The sequence below is a fragment of the Maniola jurtina genome, chromosome 7 (genome assembly GCF_905333055.1).
Source record: "Maniola jurtina chromosome 7, ilManJurt1.1, whole genome shotgun sequence".
In the NCBI taxonomy this organism is placed as follows: Eukaryota; Metazoa; Arthropoda; class Insecta; order Lepidoptera; family Nymphalidae; genus Maniola; species Maniola jurtina.
Window position 1 is genome coordinate 5,224,049 of NC_060035.1, and position 25,502 is coordinate 5,249,550.

At 37.1% G+C, this 25,502-nt stretch overlaps 4 protein-coding genes across 4 annotated transcripts; 3 read left to right on the forward strand and 1 right to left on the reverse strand.

The window, feature by feature from the left end:
- Nucleotides 1–1,873: 1,873 nt before the first annotated feature.
- Nucleotides 1,874–12,749, forward strand: LOC123866727. The gene is made up of 10 exons (XM_045908404.1): nt 1,874–1,917; nt 2,117–2,293; nt 2,378–2,544; nt 2,976–3,039; nt 6,455–6,512; nt 9,205–9,458; nt 10,671–10,739; nt 11,284–11,511; nt 11,974–12,140; nt 12,680–12,749. Exons 1-10 carry the CDS (start codon nt 1,906–1,908, stop codon nt 12,747–12,749), a joined length of 1,266 nt encoding a protein of 421 aa, XP_045764360.1. The 5' UTR covers nt 1,874–1,905.
- A 1,526-nt stretch (nt 12,750–14,275) lies between these two features.
- Nucleotides 14,276–16,060, reverse strand: LOC123867049 (cuticle protein 8-like). Its single transcript, XM_045908887.1, has 4 exons — nt 16,024–16,060; nt 15,342–15,545; nt 14,792–14,958; nt 14,276–14,408 (listed from the first exon to the last, which is right to left on the reverse strand). Exons 1-4 carry the CDS (start codon nt 16,033–16,035, stop codon nt 14,342–14,344), a joined length of 450 nt encoding a protein of 149 aa, XP_045764843.1. The 5' UTR covers nt 16,036–16,060; the 3' UTR covers nt 14,276–14,341.
- A 2,360-nt stretch (nt 16,061–18,420) lies between these two features.
- LOC123867050 (cuticle protein 7-like) lies at nt 18,421–20,643 on the forward strand. Its single transcript, XM_045908888.1, has 4 exons — nt 18,421–18,448; nt 19,054–19,254; nt 19,897–20,063; nt 20,577–20,643. The coding sequence occupies exons 1-4, from the start codon at nt 18,437–18,439 to the stop codon at nt 20,641–20,643; spliced, it is 447 nt and encodes a 148-aa protein (XP_045764844.1). The 5' UTR covers nt 18,421–18,436.
- Nucleotides 20,644–23,614: 2,971 nt separating this feature from the next.
- Nucleotides 23,615–25,191, forward strand: LOC123867053 (cuticle protein 7-like). The gene is made up of 4 exons (XM_045908890.1): nt 23,615–23,626; nt 23,896–24,084; nt 24,403–24,569; nt 25,122–25,191. The coding sequence occupies exons 1-4, from the start codon at nt 23,615–23,617 to the stop codon at nt 25,189–25,191; spliced, it is 438 nt and encodes a 145-aa protein (XP_045764846.1).
- Nucleotides 25,192–25,502: the final 311 nt, after the last annotated feature.

The window sequence follows — 25,502 nt, forward strand, 5'->3', positions numbered from 1 at the left end:
CTACTACATATTTTCGGCGCTTGCGTTCGAGATATTTGGCATACTTGCAAGTTTTTTTTAATAATGGCGTGTCCCAATAGCTGATCCACGCATCAGGTTACTCAAGACCTGGGCGCTTATTTAACTCAACGGCTAGGCCTGATTCTTTTTAGGGTACCCGAAGGGCGCCAAGAGGACCTTATTAATAAACCTTTGCTGTCCGTCCGCGTCCGTCTGTCTGTCTGTCAGCGGGCTGTATCTCATGAACCGTATAAAGTAGAGTGTTGAAATTTACACAGAATATGTATTTCTATTGCCGCTATAACAAAAAATAATAAAACTTTATAAAATGTCCGCCATGAATATTCAAAAAAAAAATGAAACGTGTTATTTCTTGTACGATGGTACGAAACCCTTCGTCTGTGAGTCCGACTCGTACTTGACCGATTTTTCTTTGATTGTGGAGATTGGTCTACCAACTCTCACAAAATATAAAGGAATAAGCCTCATCTTTCCTGAGTTTCTCGCCCCCATGCGAAAGTGTCTGCTGGCTTTTCACGGCCAATCTGTTTAACCTATTTTGCCGTTTGGTTCAGAGATAGTTTGAATCCCGGGGACGGAAATGTTCCGGAAAATCAAAGAGTTCCCACGGGATTATTTAAAAAAAAGCTGAATCTACGTGGATGAATACGTGGGTATTAGTTGATGCCCACGGAATTCTCAAATATATATTTGAGATACAGAAATAACTTGCATTCCAGAAATGGATATAGGCTACTTTTTATCCCTAAAAACAAAGAGATTCCGTGGGATTTTAGAAAACTTATACCCCGCGCGGGTTTAAGTATTCTAAAATCCCACGGATGAAGTAGTCTATAGTATCTAGTATTGTAATATTCCCTTGTCTAGAAAATAGATTCTCTAAGAGTAATATAACGTGCAAATATAACTACTTACAGTAAAGAATTTTTAACAAGTATTTTTATGATTAATCGCAATGTCAATAAGTATATATATCATTTAAAACGAAATTCTCAGACCCAAAATAGGAATGTAAAAAATTAAACAAGTGCCTTAGTCACTATCAGAATGACAAATATTTTCACGAATGTTCCGGTATAAAACAACATTTACTCCGTTTCATGAGAAAAATATCTTTCAACAATTCTTTATTTATTAAAATAAAATTTATACGTGGCAATTACTTATCTTGCTTACAAAGGAATTCTTTCCTTGAGGGCTTTCGATTAAACCTGACCCACATATCCAAAATAATAATCTAACGAGCCACCTTCTATTAAATAAAACAAAAGCTATCATTAACATGACATGTTAATTGTTAAAATGCAAAATATCAAGAGAGGTGTCGAAATCATTCAAAGTAGTTGGAATGTAGAAATAATGCGAACACTAATTTTATTGTGCTTAATACTTGGTTAACTTCCTCGTAATTAAACTCCAAATACTTATTACTTTTGTCTTATTTTTGCTGCAAAGGGGTCTTTGCAGCTTTTTTGTCGAAATTAAACAGTTCATCAAAATCTTGAATTTTCAATAATTAAAATATTTCCAAATTACAATAAGTTAAATAAACAGTCAGGGAAACTGATATATAGTAATTAACAACAATGGGCATAAGGCAACCTTATTATTTTTAACCAGAAGTGGAAACAAAATTATTCAGAAATACGGAATAATTGTTTCATAATACAAAGGACTTAGAAAAAGCATTACAACCGAAGTTAAAATGAATGATTAATCATTTCATATTAGTCTTAGTCTGACCTTGGCAAATCTAAGAGTCAAGGCTAGTCCATTTCTCCGCCCCACCACCGGCACCGTCCATACACTGCAGTGTTCTATAAAACCATTCTAGCCGGCCTTTTGACATCAATCAATTCTCCATTATTCACCTAAACATACAAAATGTTCAGCAAAGTGAGTAACCAATAAATCACGCCAATCATTAAAATTTAGAATTTCATCCAATTGTCGCAATATCAAAAGATTATTATAACAATTTAAAAGAGTTGTCAGATTTACCTTAGAAACCACCATGTAAACAGCAATTATTTTTCATAATCGTACTCTTCTATAAGTAAGCAATCAGGACAAAATTACTTTTTCTGTTTTACAGATAGTAGTGTTCGGTGCCATCTTTGCGGCAGCCAACGCCGGTCTCCATGGACTTGGCCACGCTGTCTCCTCCCAAAGCATCATCCGTCACGATGAGGGTCACTATGCAGCTCCCCATGCTGCCCCCGTACTAGCCTACGCTGGCCCAGTTGGTCACTACGGTGGTCATCACGAATACGTATGTTCACTTATCAAAAGTCAACTTGCCAATCTAACAGATACCTAAATGTGTACCTTTGTTTCGATGCTATCCTTTGTCCAGGCCCACCCCAAATATGACTTCGCGTACTCAGTGGCCGACCCCCACACCGGCGACCACAAGTCGCAGCACGAGAGCCGCGACGGCGACGCCGTGCACGGCTACTACTCGCTGCTGCAGCCGGACGGCTCCGTGCGCAAGGTCGAATACACCGCCGACGACCACAACGGGTAAGCTATCATCCTTTGTACAGATCCTCCCCAAATATGACTTCGCGTACTCATAAACTGACGCCCACACCAGCAACCATAAGGCTCAGTACGAGAGCCGCGATGGAGACGCCACGCTCGGCTACTAGGTACTCGCTACTGCTGCTTGATGGTTCAGTACGTAATGGTCGCCCAAGACCACAACGAGTTAATTTTTTTTGCTACAAACTTCTTTTTCTCAGGCAATCGTAGGTCTAGTTAATAATATATTCGGCTGCAGATCAAGAGGTTTCGAGTCCCGTGATTTCCTGCATGGAATAGTTAAAGACCTGAAGAGTGACATTCCTATTTATCCCGGAAAATCAAAGAGTGCCATAAGATTGTATAAACCTACATACACGTGGACGCGGTTATCAGCTAGTAATAATATATTTCCTATCCTCTTGTTTCAGTTTCAACGCTGTAGTACATAACTCTGCTCCATTCGTGCATCCTGCGCCCGCGCCGGCCTACTATCATTAATCGTTACCAGTATTATTAATAATAATTACAGTCAGTGTACCTTAAATGAGGAGATGACAAAAAAGGTGTGATGGTTTGAAATAAAATTTAACAGGACAAGCAAAAAAAATGGAAGCTGTTGAAACTTTATTGCTATAATTATAAAGTTTTGAGTGAAATCACAAACTTTGGACTCAATTTAAGCGCAATTTTGGATCATTTAGCTTAAAAATGACTTCAAGTTTGTACGAATCAGTGCTCGAAATTATGAAGTTTGGACTCAAATTCACTACACGTTTATGCCGTTTTGTTTGAAAATGAGTTCAAAATTGTATTGAGTGGCCCAAAAATTAAAGAAAAGAAGTAATTTGATCAGAGATGTAATATTGCAACGTTTTGTTCGTCAGCTCCTCAAATAGTTTTACAAATATGAATGTGTTACGTGTGTACCTGCATGTAAATAAAGTATGGATGCCTTCAAACATTTACTTTTATTTCCTCAATGCAAATACTAAATAAGATATTCGATCTCTGCAATATGAAAGCTCTATGAGATCCAGATTATCATTGGTTGTTATCTGTTTCTTACATACAGTTTATTACCCTGGTACTTTCTGAATTTTCCGATATTTTTCCGCTATCCCGGAAAATCAGAGTTCCCGCGGGATTCTTTAAGGTCCATCCTTAACCGATTTATGTGAAAGTTACAGAGGTAGCTTGCGTCCCGAAAATTGATATAGGCAACATTTTATCCCGGAAAATCAAAGAGTTCCCACGGGGTTTTCAAACTAATAAGTCCTCGCTGACGAAGTCGCGGGCATCAGCTAGCTAGGTAAGTATTTGAATAAGAACTTAATTTACTCTACTATTTTTGAATAGATGTTAGTCACCTTACTTAGAAACAGTATTGATAAAAAAAGAAACGTTTACATATTATTAGGACCTTTGTGTACCTAAACTTACACATGAACTTTTTACCAAGTTTTACAAAAATGCCAAGAAGTACCTACAACAATAAAACATATTGTAATGTAATGTACACGTCTAATATCTTGGATATTAAGTTATTTTGTTCTTTTTTTAATATTATATAGCAACTGCACATTTTTTTTTTTTTTTTTTTTTTTTTTTAACTCTTTATTGAAAAGCTTAGTCACTAAGTGACTATGTCGCTTTATTATTTACAATCAACTTCACACTTACATTAACTTACTTACTTCGAATCTTAAAAAATATTCTACTTAACTTATATAGTAATTTAGCTTGATCACACGCAGGAAATGAAAGAAACGTAACACAATCAAAAATATTAAAATTTAAATCAAAAATATTACATAAGCTTAACCTAAACGATTCATTCCGAACACACTCCAACAACACATGGTAAATATCTTCAATTACTCCACACGTGGAGCAATTGGAAGAATCTGACTTTTTCATGAGAAAGGCAAATTTATTAGTAGGAATGTGTCCGGAGCGAAGCCTAAAAGCTGTAATTAGGTCTGATCGACTGGTTTTGTATTTATCAAACCAACAAAACCTCCATGGTTGGGACTGCATCGTCCTGTACCAGATGCCCTTCTCCCTGGATCGCTCATCAAAATACTCGTTCCAGAGAGAATAACACCTCACTCTTACATGCCAAATAAGATCTGAAAAAAAAGGTTCTAGTGCCATGTTCACACCATCGAGGCAGGCTTGTTTAGCAAGGGTGTCCACCTTTTCATTGCCGGTAATGTCAACATGCGATGGAATCCACTGTAAATAAACAGACTTAGATCCTGAATTAAAATCCAAGATTTGTTTTATAATTTTGTAGGCAATCGGGGAGCCTCGATAAGTCGAGGTGCATCGAGCCAAATGCTGCAGGGCACTTTTCGAATCGGTAAGGATAACAATCCTGCTGACATCAACTGATTCAATGTATGACAACGCTTCTGAAATAGCCAATAGTTCAATAACCATTATACAATGGTTTTGATCGTATTTAAATTTAGAATAGCTATTAGTGTGCTCATCATAAACTGCAGCACCAGATGCGTCGTATTCTTTTGATCCATCTGTGTAAATTGGGTAAAAGCTGTTATAAGAATTTGCAAGAAATTGCTCGACTACTGTTTTTAATTGGTGTGCAGTATACTCTTTTTTAGGTTTATTAATAGAGGGAATATCACATCTAACAAAGTCATTAACATTCAAGTTGCTCACCCAAGTTTCCAGGGAAAACATTTCTAGTTGTCTACTTCTATATATGGGGACAGAATTTAGTTCTTGATGAATCATTACTAATAGAGGTTTACGTTTATTTAACCAATTACTTGGGGTTTCACATAATTGAGATAATTCACTCAGCAGGTCTATCACCTTATTACTATGAAAAGATTTAGCTTTAAACCAAAACTTGCCCGCTAAGTAACGTCTGCGAATATACAGCGGTTGTAGAAACAGCTCGCTTTCCATAGCATGTATGGGTGTCGTTTTAATGAAGTTTCCTATTATTCGCATGGCTCGATTTTGTACCATATCCAGCTTCTTTAGATGACATTTCGCAGCGTTATCGTACAAAAAACTTCCGTAGTCTAACCTGCTCCGAATAATAGAAATGTAAAGACGTCGTAAATGCGTAGGGTGGACACCCCAACTAGACCCTGTTAAAATTTTGAAAATGTTTAAAAATCGTAAAACTTTTTGGGTAGTCTCCTTTATATGTTTACTCCAACGTAGCGAGCGATCAAGCCAAAGCCCAAGGTACTTGACATTTTCCACAAGTTCTAGTTGACAATTATCGACCTCAAGGTGTATAGCACTTTGTCTTCTACCTTTCGAGAATAAGCAAATTTTACTTTTAACTGGAGAAATGTCAAGACCTAAATTATTGATTAACTTATTAAATAATTCTAGTGCTATTTGTACTTCGTTTTGAGCACGAGTGAGATTCTTATCTGAATAGTAAATTACATAATCATCAGCAAATTGCGATATCTTGACACTGTGCAAGGACTGAATCTGTTGACATATCTGTATTGTTGCCACATTAAACAATAGCGGAGACAAGGGATCTCCCTGTGCTAATCCTAAACAAGCAGTTCTGCTTATTTCATCGTCATGAATACGAATTTTAAGTCGTCGCTCGTTAAGGAAATTCCATAAATAATCACATATCTTCACACCAACACCATGATCGTGTAATGTTTTCAAAAGCATTGTTATATTGACATTATTATACGCATTATTTATATCGATAAAACAGGCAAGAGTTGTTTGGTTATGGGAGAAAGCCATCTGTATGGTAGACACCAATCGACTTAAACTATCGTGACATGATCTAGCTTTCCGAAACCCTACTGTAGCCTCGGAGAAAAGATTATTATGTTCAAAATACCACTCTAACCTTTTATGTATAATTGAATGAAATGTTTTACACAAACAGGAAATTAGTGAGATTGGTCTAAAAGATGAGCTTAAATTAGGATCTCTGCCTGGTTTTGGTATTGCAATTATTGTTATATCCCTCCATTGCCATGGAACTACATTAAGTGAAAAAAACAAATTATATAGCTGCAACAAAATAAGCAGTCCCTTCTTGGGTAAATTCCGTATCATAGAGTACGATATACTATCACATCCAGGAGCTGTGTTTTTAGATTTGATTGAGTTTTCCACTTCACATATGGATATAGGGCATTCTAACTGTGGGTTGTTAATATTAAAAATAGGGGCTGGTAGGGAAACATAGTCGGGGGTAAAAGATTTTAAAAAAGAATTAGCATTTTCGTTATCAATATAGGGCCTCGAAACTCTGTGACCTTTAAACCAGCGCATGCGATCCCACATTTCTTTAGCGGTTGAAACCTCATCAAGCGACGAACAATCTTTCTGCCAAGACAATGATTCCGCCCTTCGTATTAATCTTTGGGATTCCTTAATCTTGTTTTGAAGTATATCTAAATTAGCTGGGGTAGGGTTTTTTCGAAATTTTGAAAGCGCCAACCGACGTTCAGCAATTATTTTTGATAAGTTTGCATTCCAATAATGCCTAGGGGTAAATTTTTTAGCAGGGTTCTCATTAATTTTAATAATAGGTATGTATTTATCTGCTGCTTCAATCAAATGATTAATAAAAAGATCATATGCTTCTTGGGGGTCGAGGGGTAGGATAAAGTGAGAAAAAATATTATCCAGATAATCCCTATATTTCGGCCAGTCCGCTTTTCTAAAATTTCTTCTTACAGTGGGCTTAAATGATGGATTAAAGTCTATTGCAATTTTAATAATTAGGTGATCACTGCCTAGTGACTCGTTACACACATTCCAATTTAATTTGAGAGCTAAATTTAGAGATGCAATCGATAAATCAGGAGCAGATTTTTGTAACCTACCATTAACGAGCTTAACACGTGTCGACTCTAGATTGTTTAATGTGACAAAGTTGCTTTCAAATAAAGCATCACATATTTGAGTACCTCGAAGATCCGTCCTATTAGACCAGTTGGAGTGATGGCCGTTAAAATCACCTAAAATTAAGCTATCTTTATCCACAATAGACAACACAAATTCCCAATCACTCTGACTTGTTCTAATAGAAGGAGGGCAGTATACAGCAATTATATCTTTTAAAACTGGACAGTTATAAATTTTAACATGCATTAACTCGATACCTGTATTACTCGTATTTAATATGGGAACTGTTTTTGCTTTAACAGATCGATGAATAAAAACTGCAATGCCCCCATAGCCATCCCACCGATCTTGTCGGAAACATTCGTAACCATAAATATTTAAATTTGTATCGACATCTAACCATGTTTCACATACAACTGCGGTATGAATTTTCTCTTGATTTAACAATTGTTTAAATACGACTAATTTGTTTTTGATACTTTGAGCATTCCATTGAATTATTTTTAGACTACTTTCCATTAAATTTATTAAATAATTGTTTAATTAGAGCAAGGCTAGGAAATTTATCTTCAGCAAAAGTTAAAAACCATTCCCATATTAGTTTTAACACTTCTACAGTCTTCTTCGTTATAGAATATGACTTCATAAATAATATTTCAGCAATTCTTTCAAGTAGTTCAGCACAAGAGGCTTTCTTTTTAGTTGTCTCTTCATCTCCACTTTGTGCAAGATTGTCTTTCGTATCTCCTCTTCTGTTCCAAAAATCATCCTCTTCAAATTCCCTATCTTTCTTTTCTTTACCTTTCCTCTTTTTCTTCTTGTTGGATTCATCTCGACGAGAAGTTGTAGGTTTAGGTTCATCACTATAATTTTCTTTAGCAGCTTCGGCATAGCTTCTTCGAGGTAGAGATTCCATAGATTCGGCATGAGATAGGTCAGTATCACAGGATGCAAATTTGGGAAAATCTTTTTGATTCGGCGGAGATGGCGGAGCATACATTGTTGAAGCTTTTTTGAAAGTAACATTAAACTGTGACATTATTTCACGTATTTTTTTCTCTTTTTTGTAGATCGGACATGACTTATTCAGTGACCAATGTGGGCCTGAGCAATTAACGCACTTGAAATTCGTAGTTTCGCAATTATCGTGATTTCCTGTACATTTCGGGCATACAATTTTTTTATTTGGGCAATTATTTTTGCTATGGCCAAAACGCCAGCATTTGGTACATTGCGTGACTGAAAAAACATACTTTTCGATTTGGATTCTCATATCGCAAACATATACATATGAAGGCACTGCCGTACCTTTGAATCCAAGGCGAATTGTTTCGCTTGGTAACCATCCAGTTTCGTCATCATTTCTTCGCATGAGTCTTTTCACTGACACTAGTTCGTGTTCTGTGCGTATGTTTTCTTTAATTTCTTCTTCAGGTAACTCAATTTCTACATTTCTAATTATCCCATATGATATCCCCACTTCATAAGTTTTTTGTATTCTCCATCCTTTTTCTAAAAAGGTATTACACGAAACCAGTTTTTCAGCGCTTTCTATATTACTAAATTGGATACGGACTTTGTATGGATTAACGTATCTAATTCTAGTGACGTCAGTAATATTTTCGCTACGAAGCAATTTAGCCAACTGAAACTGTTTTGGAATCGACTCCTTAGAGTAAATTCCCACTTCTATTGTATTTTCTTCTTCAGTGTTCTTCTCTGTGTACGTTCTGGCCCTTCTTTTGCCGTGTCTACCAACATAAGTCCATCCATTCGTAGAGTCTGACTCCCTCGCTCTTTTATTCGCCCCTCCTGAGTTAGATTCTTCGTTATTATTCATGTTGGAGTGTCGAGATTCGCCGGACATACTCTCGTCCTCAGGCAAGGGCGGATCCAGCATTGTTCAACTTTATACGCCCGAGCGACGCCGTCGACTCCGCACGCGCAGACACTGCCGCGAACGCGCTCTTTCGAATACTATCGGAGCAATAAATACACACCCTCGAGACAATACCGCTCTGAGCGAGCGTTCGGTGCGAACTGAACTGCACATTTAAATGAGAAGTGAAATATAGGCATAACAGATGAAGCAATGTAAACAAGCGTTTGTTGTAGGTACGTAAATAAACGTCATGATTAACTCATCACCGGCTCACTACAAAGAACGGGTCTCCTCGCAGAATGAGAAGGGGTTTGGCCAAAGTCTACCACGCTGGCCAAGTGGGGATTGGCAGACTTCACACACCTTTAAGAACATTATGGAGAACTCTCAGGTGTGCAGGTTTCTTCACGATGTTTTCCCTCACCGCCAAAGCAAGTTATATTTATTTAAAACATATATCAATCCAAAAAAGTTAGAGGTACGTGCCCGGGATCGAACCCCCTAGCGCCGATCAGGAGGCAGACGTCTTGATCACTATCACAGCACAGGACTTCTGCCCGGGTCTTAGTAGACCTGGTCATACGCTAGTTAATAATATTTTTTTTGGCACTAAGACTTCATGGGTTCAGGGTAGGTATAAGGAATATATTATATGGAATACCTACATTTCTATTAATTTTCGATAATGTTCAAAGCAAAAACAACACACAGGCAACTAGAACTACAGATGATTCTAAACTGAAGATCAAATCCAAGTTAAGAGGTCCCTTGATATGCTTCGATGATCGCTCTACCCAATTCATAGAAAACAAAAAACTATGTAGTTCAAACCACAACAATTTTATAACGCATTTTACATAATACGACTTAATACCTTGGCTATTTTTTTGGGTTCCGCGCCTCAAAAGGAAAAAAAGGAACCCTTATACACTTTGTTCTCTGCCTGTCGTGTCTGTCAAGAAACATATAGCACAAGAACTTCCCGTTGATCTAGAACTATGACAGGCAGGTAGGTAGGTAAGTTTTATAGCACAAATAAAGGGGAAAATCCGAAAGCCGTGAATTTGTGGTTATACATCACAAAAAAAAAGTTATTTTTTTTTTGTACGATGGTAAGGAACTACGGAACCCTTCGTATGCAAGTCCAACTCGCATTTGAGCGGTTTTTATCGTTTTTACGCGGCGTTGCGTGCTACTCAAACGTGCGCGTAACGCCAAAATTATGTACCGTGACATAAATCGATATTGGTATCATACTGAGGGTCTTGAAGTGACCTTAGCTATTGTCATTATTGCCGATAGCCCTCCATGGTCTATTGCCACCCCGCTTGTTATTATTGAATGATTTATGATATAAAAAGAGATATCCAGCATCAATGCTCATCAATCAGAGACGAAAAGTGTATCAAACAACATCAAAATGTTAAGCAAAGTGAGTGTGACTAAATCGTTTCATGTGTAATAAGATACGTCGTTAACTTAATCGTGTGAAAATCATGTGTAGTGACCGCAAGTAATATAAAACCTTAACGCGCTTACCGCGTGGTGTTATTTTGTTGACGTACGGTTTTATCTCCTCTTATCACGTGTTGAGATCAGCACAGGCTGATAAATTTATACCCTACTGGGCTTATGCAGCTCTTTTCTTCATGCCTAAAAATTTCAGAATATTGATATGTTTTACTAAGTTTCTAAAATTTCAATCGGATGTGTGAAACAAAAGATATAGAGTTTTCTGTTTGTTTTGAGAGAGTTATATCAAGCTAAATCATTATTTTACCACCTTAATCCGACTACTGCTGGTCATGCGCCTTTTTCACTCTATCCATACATCCAAATTTAATCGGACATTTAGAAGTTATGGTAGAATAAAAACTCACATACAATATGACCCCTAAAAACATTACAATCCTGTTTTGAGCAGTTGAGTAAAAAGCAAGACGTGTAAGATAAGCTTAAGTGTTTGTCTATTCCAGATTGTAGCATTGGGAGCTCTTCTCACAACGGCTAACGCTGTCTACTACCCAGCTCCTGCGGTATCTTCACAAGCTATACTTCGCCACGACGAAGGTCTGGCGCTGGGACACATCGCTGCTCCCGCGCACTACGCCGTTCCTCTAGTACAGGCTGCCCCTCTGGCACATTATGCCGCCCCGGCTCTATACGGGGGTTATGACGTCCATGGTGACGGTCATGATGAATATGTGAGTAGTCTCATACGTTTACTACTTACCACCTAATCTTCAGACATAAGGTTAGGTAGCGAGGCTTACTCTCACTAACGCATTCCCAAACGATAGGTTAGAGCACACTTAAAATTAGGGGACGATGAAGTTATAACATCAAATATATTTACTCGAACTACAGTAATTCTAATTTCTATGAATTTTCTGTTTGAAAAGTACCCGAGCTTTGTATAAGTCACAACAGCTTATAGCAATACCCGAAGTTGCATCTACATAACATACGATTTGCTTGTATAAGAACTTGAAAGCTCTTATACAAGTAAATCAAAGCATTTACATGGAGATTTAACATTGATGTTCTAATTTTATCATGAGCACAACATGAACATGAGAACAACAACTGAAAGCATACGCTTGATGCTTGACGTCCGCCAGGCATTATGGGCATCGCACAAATTCAAAGTCCTTGTGTTCTTCCAGGCTTACCCCAAATACGACTTCGCGTACTCAGTAGACGACCCACACACCGGTGACCACAAAGCACAGCATGAGAGCCGCGATGGAGACACTGTTCATGGATTCTACTCGCTTCTCCAACCCGATGGCTCCATCAGAAAAGTTGAATACACTGCTGATGATCATAGCGGGTAAAAATTAATCTCCTATAGTTTTTTCATAACAGGCAAACGCTTGACTACAATTACACCTGATAAAAAGTGATGAAGTGGCCTAAGATGTGACGTGACCTAAGTTATTAACAGAGAAGGCTCTATCTAATTCAAATCTAATTTTTCGTTGGTGTAGGTATGCCAGACTAATTTCAAATCCGTCCGGGAACTTAGTCATAGGCTCATTGGTGGCAGCCCAACTCCTGAAGTGAAGCTAGCCAGGTATACACAGCGAAAAACCAGATTTGAAAAAGAGCTTTTATTAAAACTATGTATGTTAATGGTAGTTTTGTTAAACAATTTTAGAATATTGATACATAGATACCTTACAAACTAAAACATTTTGGAGCTCCAAACCGAGTTACATAAAATGCAGTACTTTGTTCTCCAGATACCTATGAAAGTTTCTTCACTATCGCACTCTTTAAAGTAACTTAAAGAGTAATAATTAATTATCGATTTAATTTACTTGTATTTTACTATAGTACTTATTATATAGGTACATATTTTTATTACAGATTCAATGCAGTAGTCCACAATTCGGCACCTTCTATTCACCCGCAACCGATCTACGATGCCCACTACTAGTTTAAGATATCATTTAAATTATAATATTATAGATTATTTATTTATTAAATTTATACACTGAAAAAGTTTTTTAATCCTTTATTATGTCTACCTATGTTACATACTCTTAGGCACTTTTTGAGAAAATACATAAATCTGGAGCATAAACATGTTTAAATGTACCATTGAAATAAAATTTCAGTCGTAAGCGAAACTGAATAATGAACAATTTAAAATTGGTTAGTAATTGTTATTTAGACGGCAACTCCAAATTTCAAATTGAGTTTGTGGTCGCAAAGGCATATCAGTCCCAAAATCCATCGGTACACAAGTAAATCTGAAATTACTTCACAATGAAAAATAAACAATAAAAACACCCAAAAAAAAATTAAAATACTAGTCTTCTTAAAGCTTCGCAAACTTGCGGACGAAACAAAATTTTTACCATCTTACATAGGTTATTCATTTTCAATTATCTGTATAATTCTCCAGACAAAAACAGTAAAACAGTAACCGACACTTTTTATTTGCTGACAAAAATTATAAGTACACACAATAGCAGTATCACAGTAATATTATAAAGGAGAAAGTTTGTATGTGTGTGTGTGTGTGTGTGTGTGTGTATGTTTGTTACTCTTTCACGCAAAAACTACTGGACGGATTGGGCTGAAATTTAGAATGGCAATAGATTATACCCTGGATTAGCACATAGGCTACTTTTTATCCCGGAAAATCAAAGAGTTCCCACGGGAATTTTAGAAAACCTACATCCACGCGAACGAAGTAGCGGGTATCAGCTAGTACTTAATAAAAACTATATTAGACGGCCTAAGTGCTTAAATATAAACTTCTTTTTAAAATAACCTTGGATGTGAATCTAATAATAACATCGGATGCTGTACTAAAGAAAATAAAGGACAGTATAAAAACCGTGTCGAGTAAAAAGTTCAGAATTTCATAAAATAATCGATAAACCGAGATGCCCAAAGCAAAAAATACTATTAGCCAATTTGCATAATATCACACTAATATTATAAAGGCGATAGTTTGTATGTGTGTGTGTGTGTGTGTGTGTGTGTGTGTGTATGTTTGTTACTCCTTCACGCAAAAACTACTGCACGGATTTGGCTGAAATTTGGAATGGAGATAGATAATATCCTGGATTAACACATAGGCTACTTTTTATCCCGGAAAACCAAAGAGTTCCCACGGGATCCTAAATCCACGCGGACGAAGTCGCAGGCGTCAGCTAGTTATTAGGTAAATTTTAAATTTTTGTGTTTGATCTAAATAATATGAAATGAAAGGGAAAGCTGACTGACTGATCTATCAACGCACAACTCAAACTTCTGAACGGATATGGCTGTTTGGTATGCAGATGCTATCCGCTAAAAGGATTTTCAAAAATTCAGCCCCTAAGGGTAAAAAATCGCGATTTGAAATTTGTGTTCACATGGACGACGTCGCGGGTATAAGTTAACAGTTGTATAATTTGTAGTAAATCAACCTACTATATCATGACTTTTTAAGTAAAACAAAGGAGTAGATATTTGAACAACGTTTAATAAATTAAAATATAGGTTCCATTAAATAACACTGAATTTGGTTTGCGCTTAGTAATGAGAGTAGTAACCCTGGGGGTGTACTGATGGGGCTGAGTTGTGTACGATGGCGTTGAATCTGAAAAATAAGAAACGATTATTAATATTAGAGCTCGAACTAAGTTTTATGTGGTGGATTAAAGGAAATCGCTCTCATTTTGTTATGACCATTTGTTATAAATTATTATGGTCAAAATAAAATAAATAAATAAATAAAAACTCTCGCAGTCAGAGCCAAACTAGTAAAGAGACCAAGGTGTAATCTCCGTTTTGTATGTGCATGAAATATTTCCATTTGGATAAAACTTGTTGGCAGGTTGGGTAGCGTTTGGCAAGAGAAACCCAGCCTTGCGATAAAGTTAAAGCGTATGTGTTGGAGAATGAGTTTTAAGTTAAGGTTTCTTACCATTTGCTATGTTGAGGTGCTAAGGTGCTAGAATGATGATGATGATAATAGCTTACCCGTTGTGGTCATCAGCGGTGTATTCAACCTTGCGCACGGAGCCGTCCGGCTGCAGCAGCGAGTAGTAGCCGTGCACGGCGTCGCCGTCGCGGCTCTCGTGCTGCGACTTGTGGTCGCCGGTGTGGGGGTCGGCTACTGAGTACGCGAAGTCGTATTTGGGATAGGCCTGAATAAATAAAATATGTCGTGATTAAATGGAACTGAACGTTAATATGATCATCCTTATCATATCAGCTTGGTGATATCCACTGTTAAACATAGACCTTCGCTAGTGAACACCACCATACCCTTCAACCTTCCTCATCCAGACGCTTTCCCCCACCCTCTTTATTTTAACAATCCATCGTGTCGTATGTTACCCCATGCTACGCTTACTAGTGGTGGTCTAAGACTTTTCAGCTCTAATTTTAATTTTATAGAAAGCCTTAAAACAAGCTTTTGAAACCTCAGAAAGGATTCAAAATTAAAATGTAGGTCCTATATAAAATTTTTGGGCATATCACTTTATTTTTGTAGAGTACACTACATTTTTTAACCTAAATAACTTACGTATTGCTCGTGACCAGAATAGTGAGCAGCGGGAGCGTAGACAACAGGAGCGTAAGCCAAAGGCGCAGCATGAGCCAAAGGAGCGGCATAGGCCAAGGAAGCGCCAAGGCGGCCCTCGTCGTGACGCACGATGCTTTGAGAAGAGATGGCGTGTCCAAGAAGACCAGCGTTGGCTGCGGCCAACATGGCTCCGAAAGCTACGATCTAGAAATTATCAAAATGTTATTATAGTCAGATCTCGAATAAGATTTATATCCCAATTCAATTCAAGTCAATCATTTGTATTCCACAAGTAACCCTAGCAGCCGGTTTTCCCGGCCTTTCTATAATAAAATCTTCATCAGTGAAGTACGTATTTAAAAAGGGCTTAAAGCCTCTCACACCTTCTTCGAGGAGAAATAAAAGAAATAAACTTTGATTCTTTCTTTTTTCATCTCAAAAATTTGATTATTATTCTTTGGTATTTCACTTAAATCGTAACCCTGACTTCAATAGCACAAATTGGTGTAAATTTGCTACATGAATCACATAAACTTGACCATGACATAGACTTCATATACTTTGCCGAAGAATTAGATCGCTAACAAAGAAAAGCTTTTAACAAATGATTGATCAAACAAACTGGTTCATTTTAGATGAATATTTTCTACAATACACTAACACATATTGTTAACCCACTCACTTTGGCGAGCATTGTTGATTATTGCAGTGTCGGTCAGTGATTGATATTGATAGCCAGATACCCGTGGTTTTATATCATATATCACTCAATATAAGTAAGTGGGGCGGCTAAACAAGACAAAACTTAGGTCAGTAATTAGAATATTTCAAATTCCACAATTTTTCATATTGAGAAATTCTGATTGATTTTAATTGGGAACGATAAAAGGAGATAAGTAACTGACTAATCATTAACTTGACTCTATAAATGATCGCATAAACGACTTGTTAGATCTATATTGAGGGGAAGAAGCAGAGTTTGAACTGTAGCCGAAGCCTGAATAATGAAAATTCGTGTGACAGATTTTGTCAAATCGATTGGATCGACCGGAATCGCATATACGTCATATTATGATGACGTCGAAAGAGGGAAATACTATCGCGACTATTGTCTACCATCATCACCTTTTTAGGATATGAAACAAGAAACCTTAACACCCAAACACACCCAAAGTTTATAAGTTTGAAAATCAGTACAGTTATTGAAACTTAGTACCGCTATGTAATATATCTTGAACATGAAAATTGTGTATTGAAGAAAAATAATTGGGTTAACCCCTCGGGTGATGTCTTGTTAAAAAGTATTTTAAAATCATTATGGGGTTTCTTGGATAGTTTTTGGGAAACTCAACCGTTTAAGAAACAATAACTGCCAACCCCTACCTTATGCGTGTTCTGATCTGCACTTATTGATTTGTCACACGCATTTTCATTCTTGGGCTTGTGGTTGTTTCAGGTTTTTCTTCTCGAGACTCTCCTCGCGTGACATTTTGTAAAAAATCACGTCATATATAATATGTACTATGTACATAATGTACGTCTTGTTACAAAAATTATTTACACAAACCCTCAAGTCATACAAAATCTTACAACATACAAAATCTCAATTTTCTTGATTCAGTGGTTTCCGCTGTACGTCTGTCTGTCGATGTGTCCTTTTGAAAGCTTCAAAACTAGAGCGCTAGATACTTTGATTCCCATATATAATTCTAAATTGATTATTATCTATATACCGATCCATTACTATAGATCAGATAAATATAATATTATCTGAGTCAAAATCATGATATTGAACCTTGTAGTATATGAGCGTTCCTTTCAAAACTGTGTTTCAAAAGCTTCATTCATTTAGAATTAAGAAATTTAGAAATAAGGCTTAAATGTAAAATTTCAATCAAGCATTATAGAGTGTGACGTATATTTTAATCGCTAATGAGTAAATTGAAAATAAAATTAATGATTGCAAGAAAAAGTAAAACCCTCTTTAATAGGTATAGGTACCTGCGTAACGTTGTAATAGACTGCTTCGATAGATCGGTTCTTGGATCGATTAATTTTTAAAGAATTCAGATTTCTTTTTCTACCTCTCCACTACTTATTAATTAGAAATTAGTCACAATCTGCATAAGGCTAAAAACCGGTCCAGTGTGAGTCGGACTCGCACACAAAGGGTTCCGTATCATCATACAAGGTTATGTTTCTGTGAATTTTCTATAATTTAAACGGTGGCCATTGTTTATTTTTAACCCCCGACCCAAAAAGAGGGGTGTTATAAGTTTGACGTGTGTATCTGTGTATCTGTCTGTGGCATCGTAGCTCCTAAACTAATGAACCGATTTTAATTTAGTTTTTTTTGTTTGAAAGGTGGCTTGATCGAGAGTGTTCTTAGCTATAATCCAAACAAATCGGTTCAGCCGTTTGAAAGTTATCAGCTCTTTTCTAGTTACTGTAACCTTCACTTCTCGGGGATGTTATAAATTTTTAATTTGTACTTGTTGTTAGTTGTTAAAGCAGCACTAGAAATACACACTAAGAAAATTTAAATTTCAACTTTCTACCTATTACGGTTCATGAGATACAGCTCGCTGACAGACGGACCGACGGGCGGACAGCGGAGGACTAGTACACTTCGGGTACAGAACCGTACCAATTAGCCTTATTCGGATTTGAGTAATTTCATTATTAATAGTATCTAGACTCTAGCTACCTACTTACTAAACATTATCAACGAAAACCAGGTACTTAGACTATTATAATACGAAACCCTGTTTCTGTTAGGTACAGGTACCCGCCCTAACCCTTAAATTATCAAGTACATCAATCGTGTATCGTGTATGTGTGTTATCAACAAAACATATCGATAGATATTTCGAAGTCATGTCTAAGATATAGATACAAGTAGATACGCCGTACAGTGCAATTGCTGTTAGGTAATTATTTTACCGCGACCTTTGTCGTTATTGTTATTTTTACGAGCAGCGCATGATCTAGTGTCACCCCACTTGTTCTTATTTTAACTAAACGGACTATATAAGCTCACGGTCAGAACCCACTGATATCAATAGTTGCGTTGTATCAACCAAACAATAAGCAATATGTTCAGCAAAGTAAGTGCAGCATTAATAAAACTCAATATCTCGCATATTATAATCTCGTATTACGAAAGATAAACTAGATTAATGTTTAATAACGTTTGAGCAGTTTCTTATATCTTTTGAGGTTGTGGATTGTCTTTGAAAAAGAAATTTGCCCACATCACTAAAGTTAAATCTCATTATACAGTATATTTTGACACCAGTATTGGACAAAAATACAAGCTTAAGCTTATATATAAACTTACTAGCTCACCCGCTCCTACTTTGCACAAATGGAATAACTGAAAACACTGAAACAAACCCAATTACCAACTGTCATGGATATAACTGAAAAACTACGAACTTTCATAAAAATTGAATTTTATAAAATCCTGTCTTAGTGAGTGTCTAAGTTTTACAAGAAACCTATTGTGAAAATTTCAAGTTTGTAACCACAACGATTTATGCTGTGGGTTGGATTAGTCAGTCAATCAGGAATAGGTTTTTTACTATAACATTTATGTATAGATAAAAGACGGTACTGAATAAAGACACAATGTTATAAACCTGTACAAATTGTGTAGGTAGATCGGCCATTCTACGTAAATATATTCAAACGAGGTTTAATTTTTTTTCAGATCATTGCTTTCGGAGCTCTGTTGGCAGCGGCTAACGCTGGCCTGTACGGTCACGCCGTATCATCACAAAACATCGTACGCCATGACGGTGGTCACTACAACGCCGCTCCTTTGGCATACGCCGCGCCCTTGGCGTATGCTGCACCCCTAGCCTATGCTCCTGTAGCATACAGCGGCAACTACGCTGGTCACGATGAATACGTGAGTATTTTTTTTCTCTCTCGTCTGGCTTTTACAATGATTAGCCAATGTCAAGTTTGTAGTTATTTGTAACAAGTAAGTTAAACTATACAAGTATGGACACCGTCCGTGCCGGCGCTCACCGACATACGCACGGCACCCCCTTAGAGCGCTTTCCAGTCAGTTTTAACAAAAAAAAACACTCCAAAAAGTCACAACACGCGCGCCAGCAAACGCCACCACAGACGAAGTCCCTACGTGAGTATTAATTATGCTCATCATCAACCCATCGCCGGCCTACTACTGAGCACGGGTTCTCTCTCCGAATAAGACTTTAGACCACAATCCACCACCCTGGCTAATGAAATGATATAATTAATTATATTATTAAAACTCATATAACACCGAAAACTTACAGGTGCGTGCCTAGGTTACCTGGAGCCCCCGACTACGAATCAACGTCTTAGCCTCTGAGCATTATTAATTATGCTAAGGACTTTGCAAATATAGCATTGTATTGCTACTTGTAGGACATCACCATTTGGAACTTATTTGGAGCTATTGAAGTTCTACACACGTTCAACGTTGGCCATAACTCTGGAGTAAAAGTTTGGAGCGATCATAAATGCAATGACCTTATGCTTGTATTATTTATCATTCCAGGCCCACCCCAAATATGACTTCGCGTACTCAGTGGCCGACCCCCACACCGGCGACCACAAGTCGCAGCACGAGAGCCGCGACGGCGACGCCGTGCACGGCTACTACTCGCTGCTGCAGCCTGATGGCTCCGTACGCAAGGTCGAATACACCGCTGACGACCACAACGGGTAAGCATCACCATTATCAACCGATAGACGTCCAAGCTGGACATGGGTCTCTTGTAGGGATTTCCACACGCCACGGTTTTGAATCCAGCGGCTGTCTGCGACTCGTTTGATATCGTCTATCCACCTATGAAGGGGTTTTCCAACGCTACGCTTTTTGGTGCGAGATCACCATTAAGGTGTTAACCTGAGCCCCCCAACATAGCAAGGGGTAAAAAACCTTAACTTAATCTTAAGTGTATTCTTGCAGTGTTGGTCTTGACTCTATCTGTGGAGATTATAATATAATGTAGAGATTCAGTGCCATCATAGCGTCAATGAGAGATGTAAAAGCAGGAATTCTAGTTCTAGTTAGTATAACTTGAACACAGATCTGCTCCTTGTACTAACGACTAGCCGGAGGATTCTATATTTATTTAAGTATTCGTTGATAGAAAATGATAATAGATACAATTTTCTGTATTATAATTGTTTTTCTGTATGTAATTGCTTACTCACAAATGTGTCTCTTTTCAGTTTCAACGCGGTGGTACACAACTCTGCCCCGTCCGTCCATCCCCAGCCTGCCTACAGCCACTATTAATAAGTGTTTTCCATAAATTGTGAAATGTTTGAATACCTCTTGTAAATATTACATAACTTATTAAATTTTCTTATGCCAAAATGACTGTCTCTTATTATTGACGAAATCTACCTGTGAATATAATTACATGACTCTCACTGAAATACAATACAAATAGAAAAGTTTTTATTCAATTGGAGGTTTGATGTGTGAAAGACAAGAATTCGTTCTAAAACATGTTACAACTTCGTTGCGTAAAAGCTTCTCTATAGCTTCATATTTTATCTGCTGCTTAAAGTAAGTCATACCCACGACCACGTGGGTATAATTATACCAATATACCAATATTATGTACCATATACTGAACAATAAATACTGAAAACAACAATTCACAAAGTAATTTTTAAGCTGTGACCAAATTTAAAAAACCAACATTTTCGGGTTTTTATCATGGATCGTTTTGCATACACCCAAAATAATTGTATTGTTTATAATTATGTACGCAACCCTAAACGGGTGAGGTATAACTTGCACTTGACTGGTTTCATTAAATCCATAATTCGTTATCGAACCTAGGAACTCCCATAACACCACAGCGCTCACTACTGCCCTAGGGGAGGTAGGTCTACTTTACGACTGTATATGTATAAAAACTCAAGGCCGTCTGCATGGCCTCTACCACCACACCGCCGCCGCCGCGGTTCGGATAGCAGACTCCATGGCCTCAGTTAGACGTCGGATCTTGCGATACCTCCCTCTATATAATATGTCGTGGGTACCTATCTATAAATTAGACATTGCGTTCATGGTTTCTCAAACCCTATGACAGATCAAATCACAACTGAATGGCGTTTCCGCAACATGGACCCTGTAACATTTAAATTAACGCTGTTAATTACCTACTCCAAGTATTTCAAAACCTCTACCTACGTGTACCTATTTGAAATACTTACCTATACCTATTAATTGTCGTTTTATGTATTGTCTTACAACTTTAAAGAGTAATTAATGTAAACAAAGATAGCTAAATTAAAATGATGACAATCACATTGTCACAATAGCTTTACATTAAATTTATTTAGGTATTTACTACTAGATGATTTAGCATTCGAGTCCAATAGGGGATCGCTTGTGGAGATGGAAAATGGTTTATATGTGTTAGAAGTATAACAAGTAATAACAGGTAATATACTAAATCAGGTGAAATCGGTTATACTTTTCTTAGCACTGCCCTTAACCACTAAATGCCTTAGTGATATGGTTTTGTGGGTGGGGAGTAAGGGTAGTAGGTAACTATCCACACCGTATGCCTCCGACCAGATCAGATTTTCTAATTTAGAAGTATAGAAAGTAGAATTTGGAACACAATATAATACCAAAGAGACAGCCGAGGATTAGGTAAATCTAGGATCTGGGGCATATAAGGACACAATTCACAAATACTGCACCAGATAAGTCGTCAGAACTTAATCATAGCTAGTTACTGTTTCTAAATATGTGGGATAGAAGCAGGGAAGTCTATGAACATGCGGATATAAAATCTATGAGCATACGGTTATAAAATGAACTTAATTTGCTATAATCCATGATATACAAGGAGCTTAATTTGCTTAAGTCCACCAAAACACGCCGCATTTTTAACAGATTACAGCAAATCAAGCATTGATTAGGAAAAATAAATTGAACTTAGTTTTTATTTCTAACTTGTCATATGTACTTTTTTACAATAATGTAGTTTTATTAGGGGTGGTTCTTTTCAGAAATTATGTATCTATACTAATATTATAAAGAGGAAACCTTTGTATTTTTGTATTTTTGTATGTTTGTATTGAATAGGCTCAAAAACTACTTGACCGATTTCAAAATTTCTTTTACCATTATTTAGAGGGATTCTTCCGAATCCGTATAGGCTATATTTTATCCCGGAAAATAGATAGGATTTTTCGTGGTAGTGAAAATTGTGGAGTAAGGCGTCGAAAATGTCCACCCGTGCGAAGCCGGGGCGGGTCGCTAGTGTATTTATATTATGATTAAATAAAGATTTGTTTTATTGCATTACTCATAAGCCACGGCTTACCTCGCCTCATGAAGCATGCACTATGCTACGCCAAGTCTTATACTAACTACTCCTAATAATAAGTCCAAAAAGCAGAAAATTAAAGTAAATTTAATGGCTCGAGAATACCTATGTGCGTTTTGATACTTCGGTAACACAAAAGGTCTTCTTATCCTCCACCTCTAATCTCTCTAATCTCAAACATTTATCAAGCAGATCTTCAAAATTTCCCACGCACGGCCTCGGACTCGAACCATAACAATCTATTGCATACAAATCAATCCTACCATCTTTAACGGAACCCATACTAATTCATACTATTATAACTACTACATAATATAAATGCAAAAGTGTCTATCTGTCTGCTAGTTTTCCACGCTTCACCCGTTTAACTGGTTTTAACAACAAGAGATAGTTTGTATCTTAAGGAAGGACTTAGGTTACTTTTGTTCCCGGAAAATGAAACAGTTTCCATGGGGTTTTCAAAACCCTAAAATCCACATAGATGAAGTTGTGATCATCATCTACTTGGTAATGAGATAGCTTGCTCTTGGAGATACACATAAACTACTTTCTATCCCGAAAAATCAAAACGTTTCCCGGATTTTTGAAACACCTAAATCCACGTGGACGAAATCGCAAGCATCAGGCATCATGTAGTAATAAATAAATAATATTTTTTGTAATTTTCTGTCGGATATTATTCCTATTATAGCATAGATAGCTACTACAAAAGTAATAGCTATTGGGTAATTTATTGTTGTATGGCCTTTGTCTTTATAGCCGAATTTGCAAAGCGTGCATGCAGCAATGTCACCCCACTTGTTTTCAGTTGACATAAACGTTGTATGTATATAAAGATACGGTCAGCACTTGCTTATATCAATCATAAACTGATATTGATATTGAAATATCGAACAAAAGAAATCTATCAAAATGTTCGCCAAAGTAAGTTACAAGTAGATATGGATCTAAAAATTATTAAAAATACCTAATACATTGTTAAAAAGTTAAGCTTTTTTCGAGCAACTATCCTCTATGGAAAAGAGAGCTCGAAATGTCCATTTTAAACGGTACCAAAATATAAAAATGCAATTTTTTTTTTTGTTTAGTTTAACAACTGCTTTACGATAACATATTTAAGTATAAAATCCATTTTTATTGAAAAATTAACATAAATTGTATAACTAAATAGTATAATGTACCTTCCACTACAGATTATAGCTTTCGGAGCCTTCTTGGCAGTTGCCAACGCTGGTCTGTACGGACACGGACACGCCGTCTCTTCACAGAGCATCGTTCGTCACGATGAAGGGCACTACGCTGCTCCATTGGCCTATGCCGCCCCATTAGCATACGCCGCACCCTTATCATATGGAGGACATTATGACGGACACGATGTATATGTACGTTTTGCTTCTATCTGACTTCTTATGTAGATTGCTTCTCCAAGAGCTATGTCGTGAAAAATAAATATCAAGCGGACAGACACGTTAGCATGCTGAATTCTATTTATTCTACGCATATTTTCGCCGTCTACGATTTTAGGTAATTTAAATTTTTAACGGTCTTTGATTCCGTAATGAATTAGTTCGAACATCTTTACAATAATTTTAAAAGGTCTCCTACCTTTTAAAATTATTGTATCGGGAACATATGATTTTTAGTGATTTTTTAATACAAACCTGTTTATTTTAATTAATTACATTTAACCTGCTTTTCAGGCCCACCCTAAATACGACTTCGCGTACTCAGTGGCCGACCCGCACACCGGCGACCACAAGTCGCAGCACGAGAGCCGCGACGGCGACGCCGTGCACGGCTACTACTCGCTGCTGCAGCCTGACGGCTCCGTGCGCAAGGTCGAATACACCGCTGATGACCACAACGGGTAAACTACCATCACAGATCACCCTGGCATCACCCTTAGTCTAGGCTCACTCCATTTATGACTTCGCGTACTCCGTAGCCGACCTCCACACCGACCGGTGACCACTTAGCACACACAGCAAGAATGCCACGATGGAGACGCGGTACACCTCTATTACCTACTTATTGCTGCGGCCTGATCATAACCACAACGAATTTAAAATAAATTAATTCATTGACGCATTCATAATGCTCATAATTTGAGGCAAGATTTGTCGAAGTGACTACACCATTTTTCTTTACCAGCATCTATCGTCTTACGTCTACGATGCCAAAAAAAAGGAATCAACTGCAAACTTTTATGATAACAAGCCAAATATGATACACTTTCTTTCCCGATGAATTTATAAGTTTAGATTGAAAAAAATATGTTATATTATGTTGGTATTTTTAAAATAAAATCAGCTTTTTAAATAACAGCTAAAATATGATTGTGTCCAGTACCCTCTGAAATAGTACCCTTACATAAATATTATTGTCTTCAGGTTATGTAAAATTGGTTTTCTGGTTTCAGTTTCAACGCGGTCGTACATAACTCGGCACCCTCAGTTCATCCCCAGCCCGCCTACAACCATTACTATTAAGACTGTAAAAATATGTTAAAACTTGTAAATAAACCAAATTAAAACTTCTATCTTTTGCTTCATTCTATTCAACATTCATCTACACAAATACTACGAAACAATAGTAATGAAAGACTAAATTCTAGACATCGCTTTTTATATTTTACTTCCAAGACCTTAGATGCAGTATAATTTACAATTAAAGGCAATAAATTTTGCGTCAAATCAGACTCTACATTAACGGCACAAGTCGTGACAATTTTCACGCAATTTCGTCACGAATAGTTAAAGAATTAGGGCCAAGTGCGTGAAACCTTATGGGCGTATACATA

Coding starts and splice junctions, on each gene's coding strand:
- LOC123867053 (XM_045908890.1), top strand. Junction 24,085..24,402: donor ATGACGGACACGATGTATAT/GTACGTTTTGCT, acceptor CCTGCTTTTCAG/GCCCACCCTAAATACGACTT. Junction 24,570..25,121: donor ACCGCTGATGACCACAACGG/GTAAACTACCAT, acceptor TTCTGGTTTCAG/TTTCAACGCGGTCGTACATA.
- LOC123867050 (XM_045908888.1), top strand. Junction 19,255..19,896: donor ACGCTGGTCACGATGAATAC/GTGAGTATTTTT, acceptor TTATCATTCCAG/GCCCACCCCAAATATGACTT. Junction 20,064..20,576: donor ACCGCTGACGACCACAACGG/GTAAGCATCACC, acceptor GTCTCTTTTCAG/TTTCAACGCGGTGGTACACA.
- LOC123867049 (XM_045908887.1), bottom strand. Junction 14,959..15,341: donor ATTCTGGTCACGAGCAATAC/GTAAGTTATTTA, acceptor TTATTTATTCAG/GCCTATCCCAAATACGACTT. Junction 14,409..14,791: donor ACCGCTGATGACCACAACGG/GTAAGCTATTAT, acceptor CTTATTTTTCAG/ATTCAACGCCATCGTACACA.
- LOC123866727 (XM_045908404.1), top strand. Junction 2,545..2,975: donor ACCGCCGACGACCACAACGG/GTAAGCTATCAT, acceptor CTCTTGTTTCAG/TTTCAACGCTGTAGTACATA. Junction 3,040..6,454: donor CGCCCGCGCCGGCCTACTAT/CATTAATCGTTA, acceptor TTACACAAACAG/GAAATTAGTGAGATTGGTCT.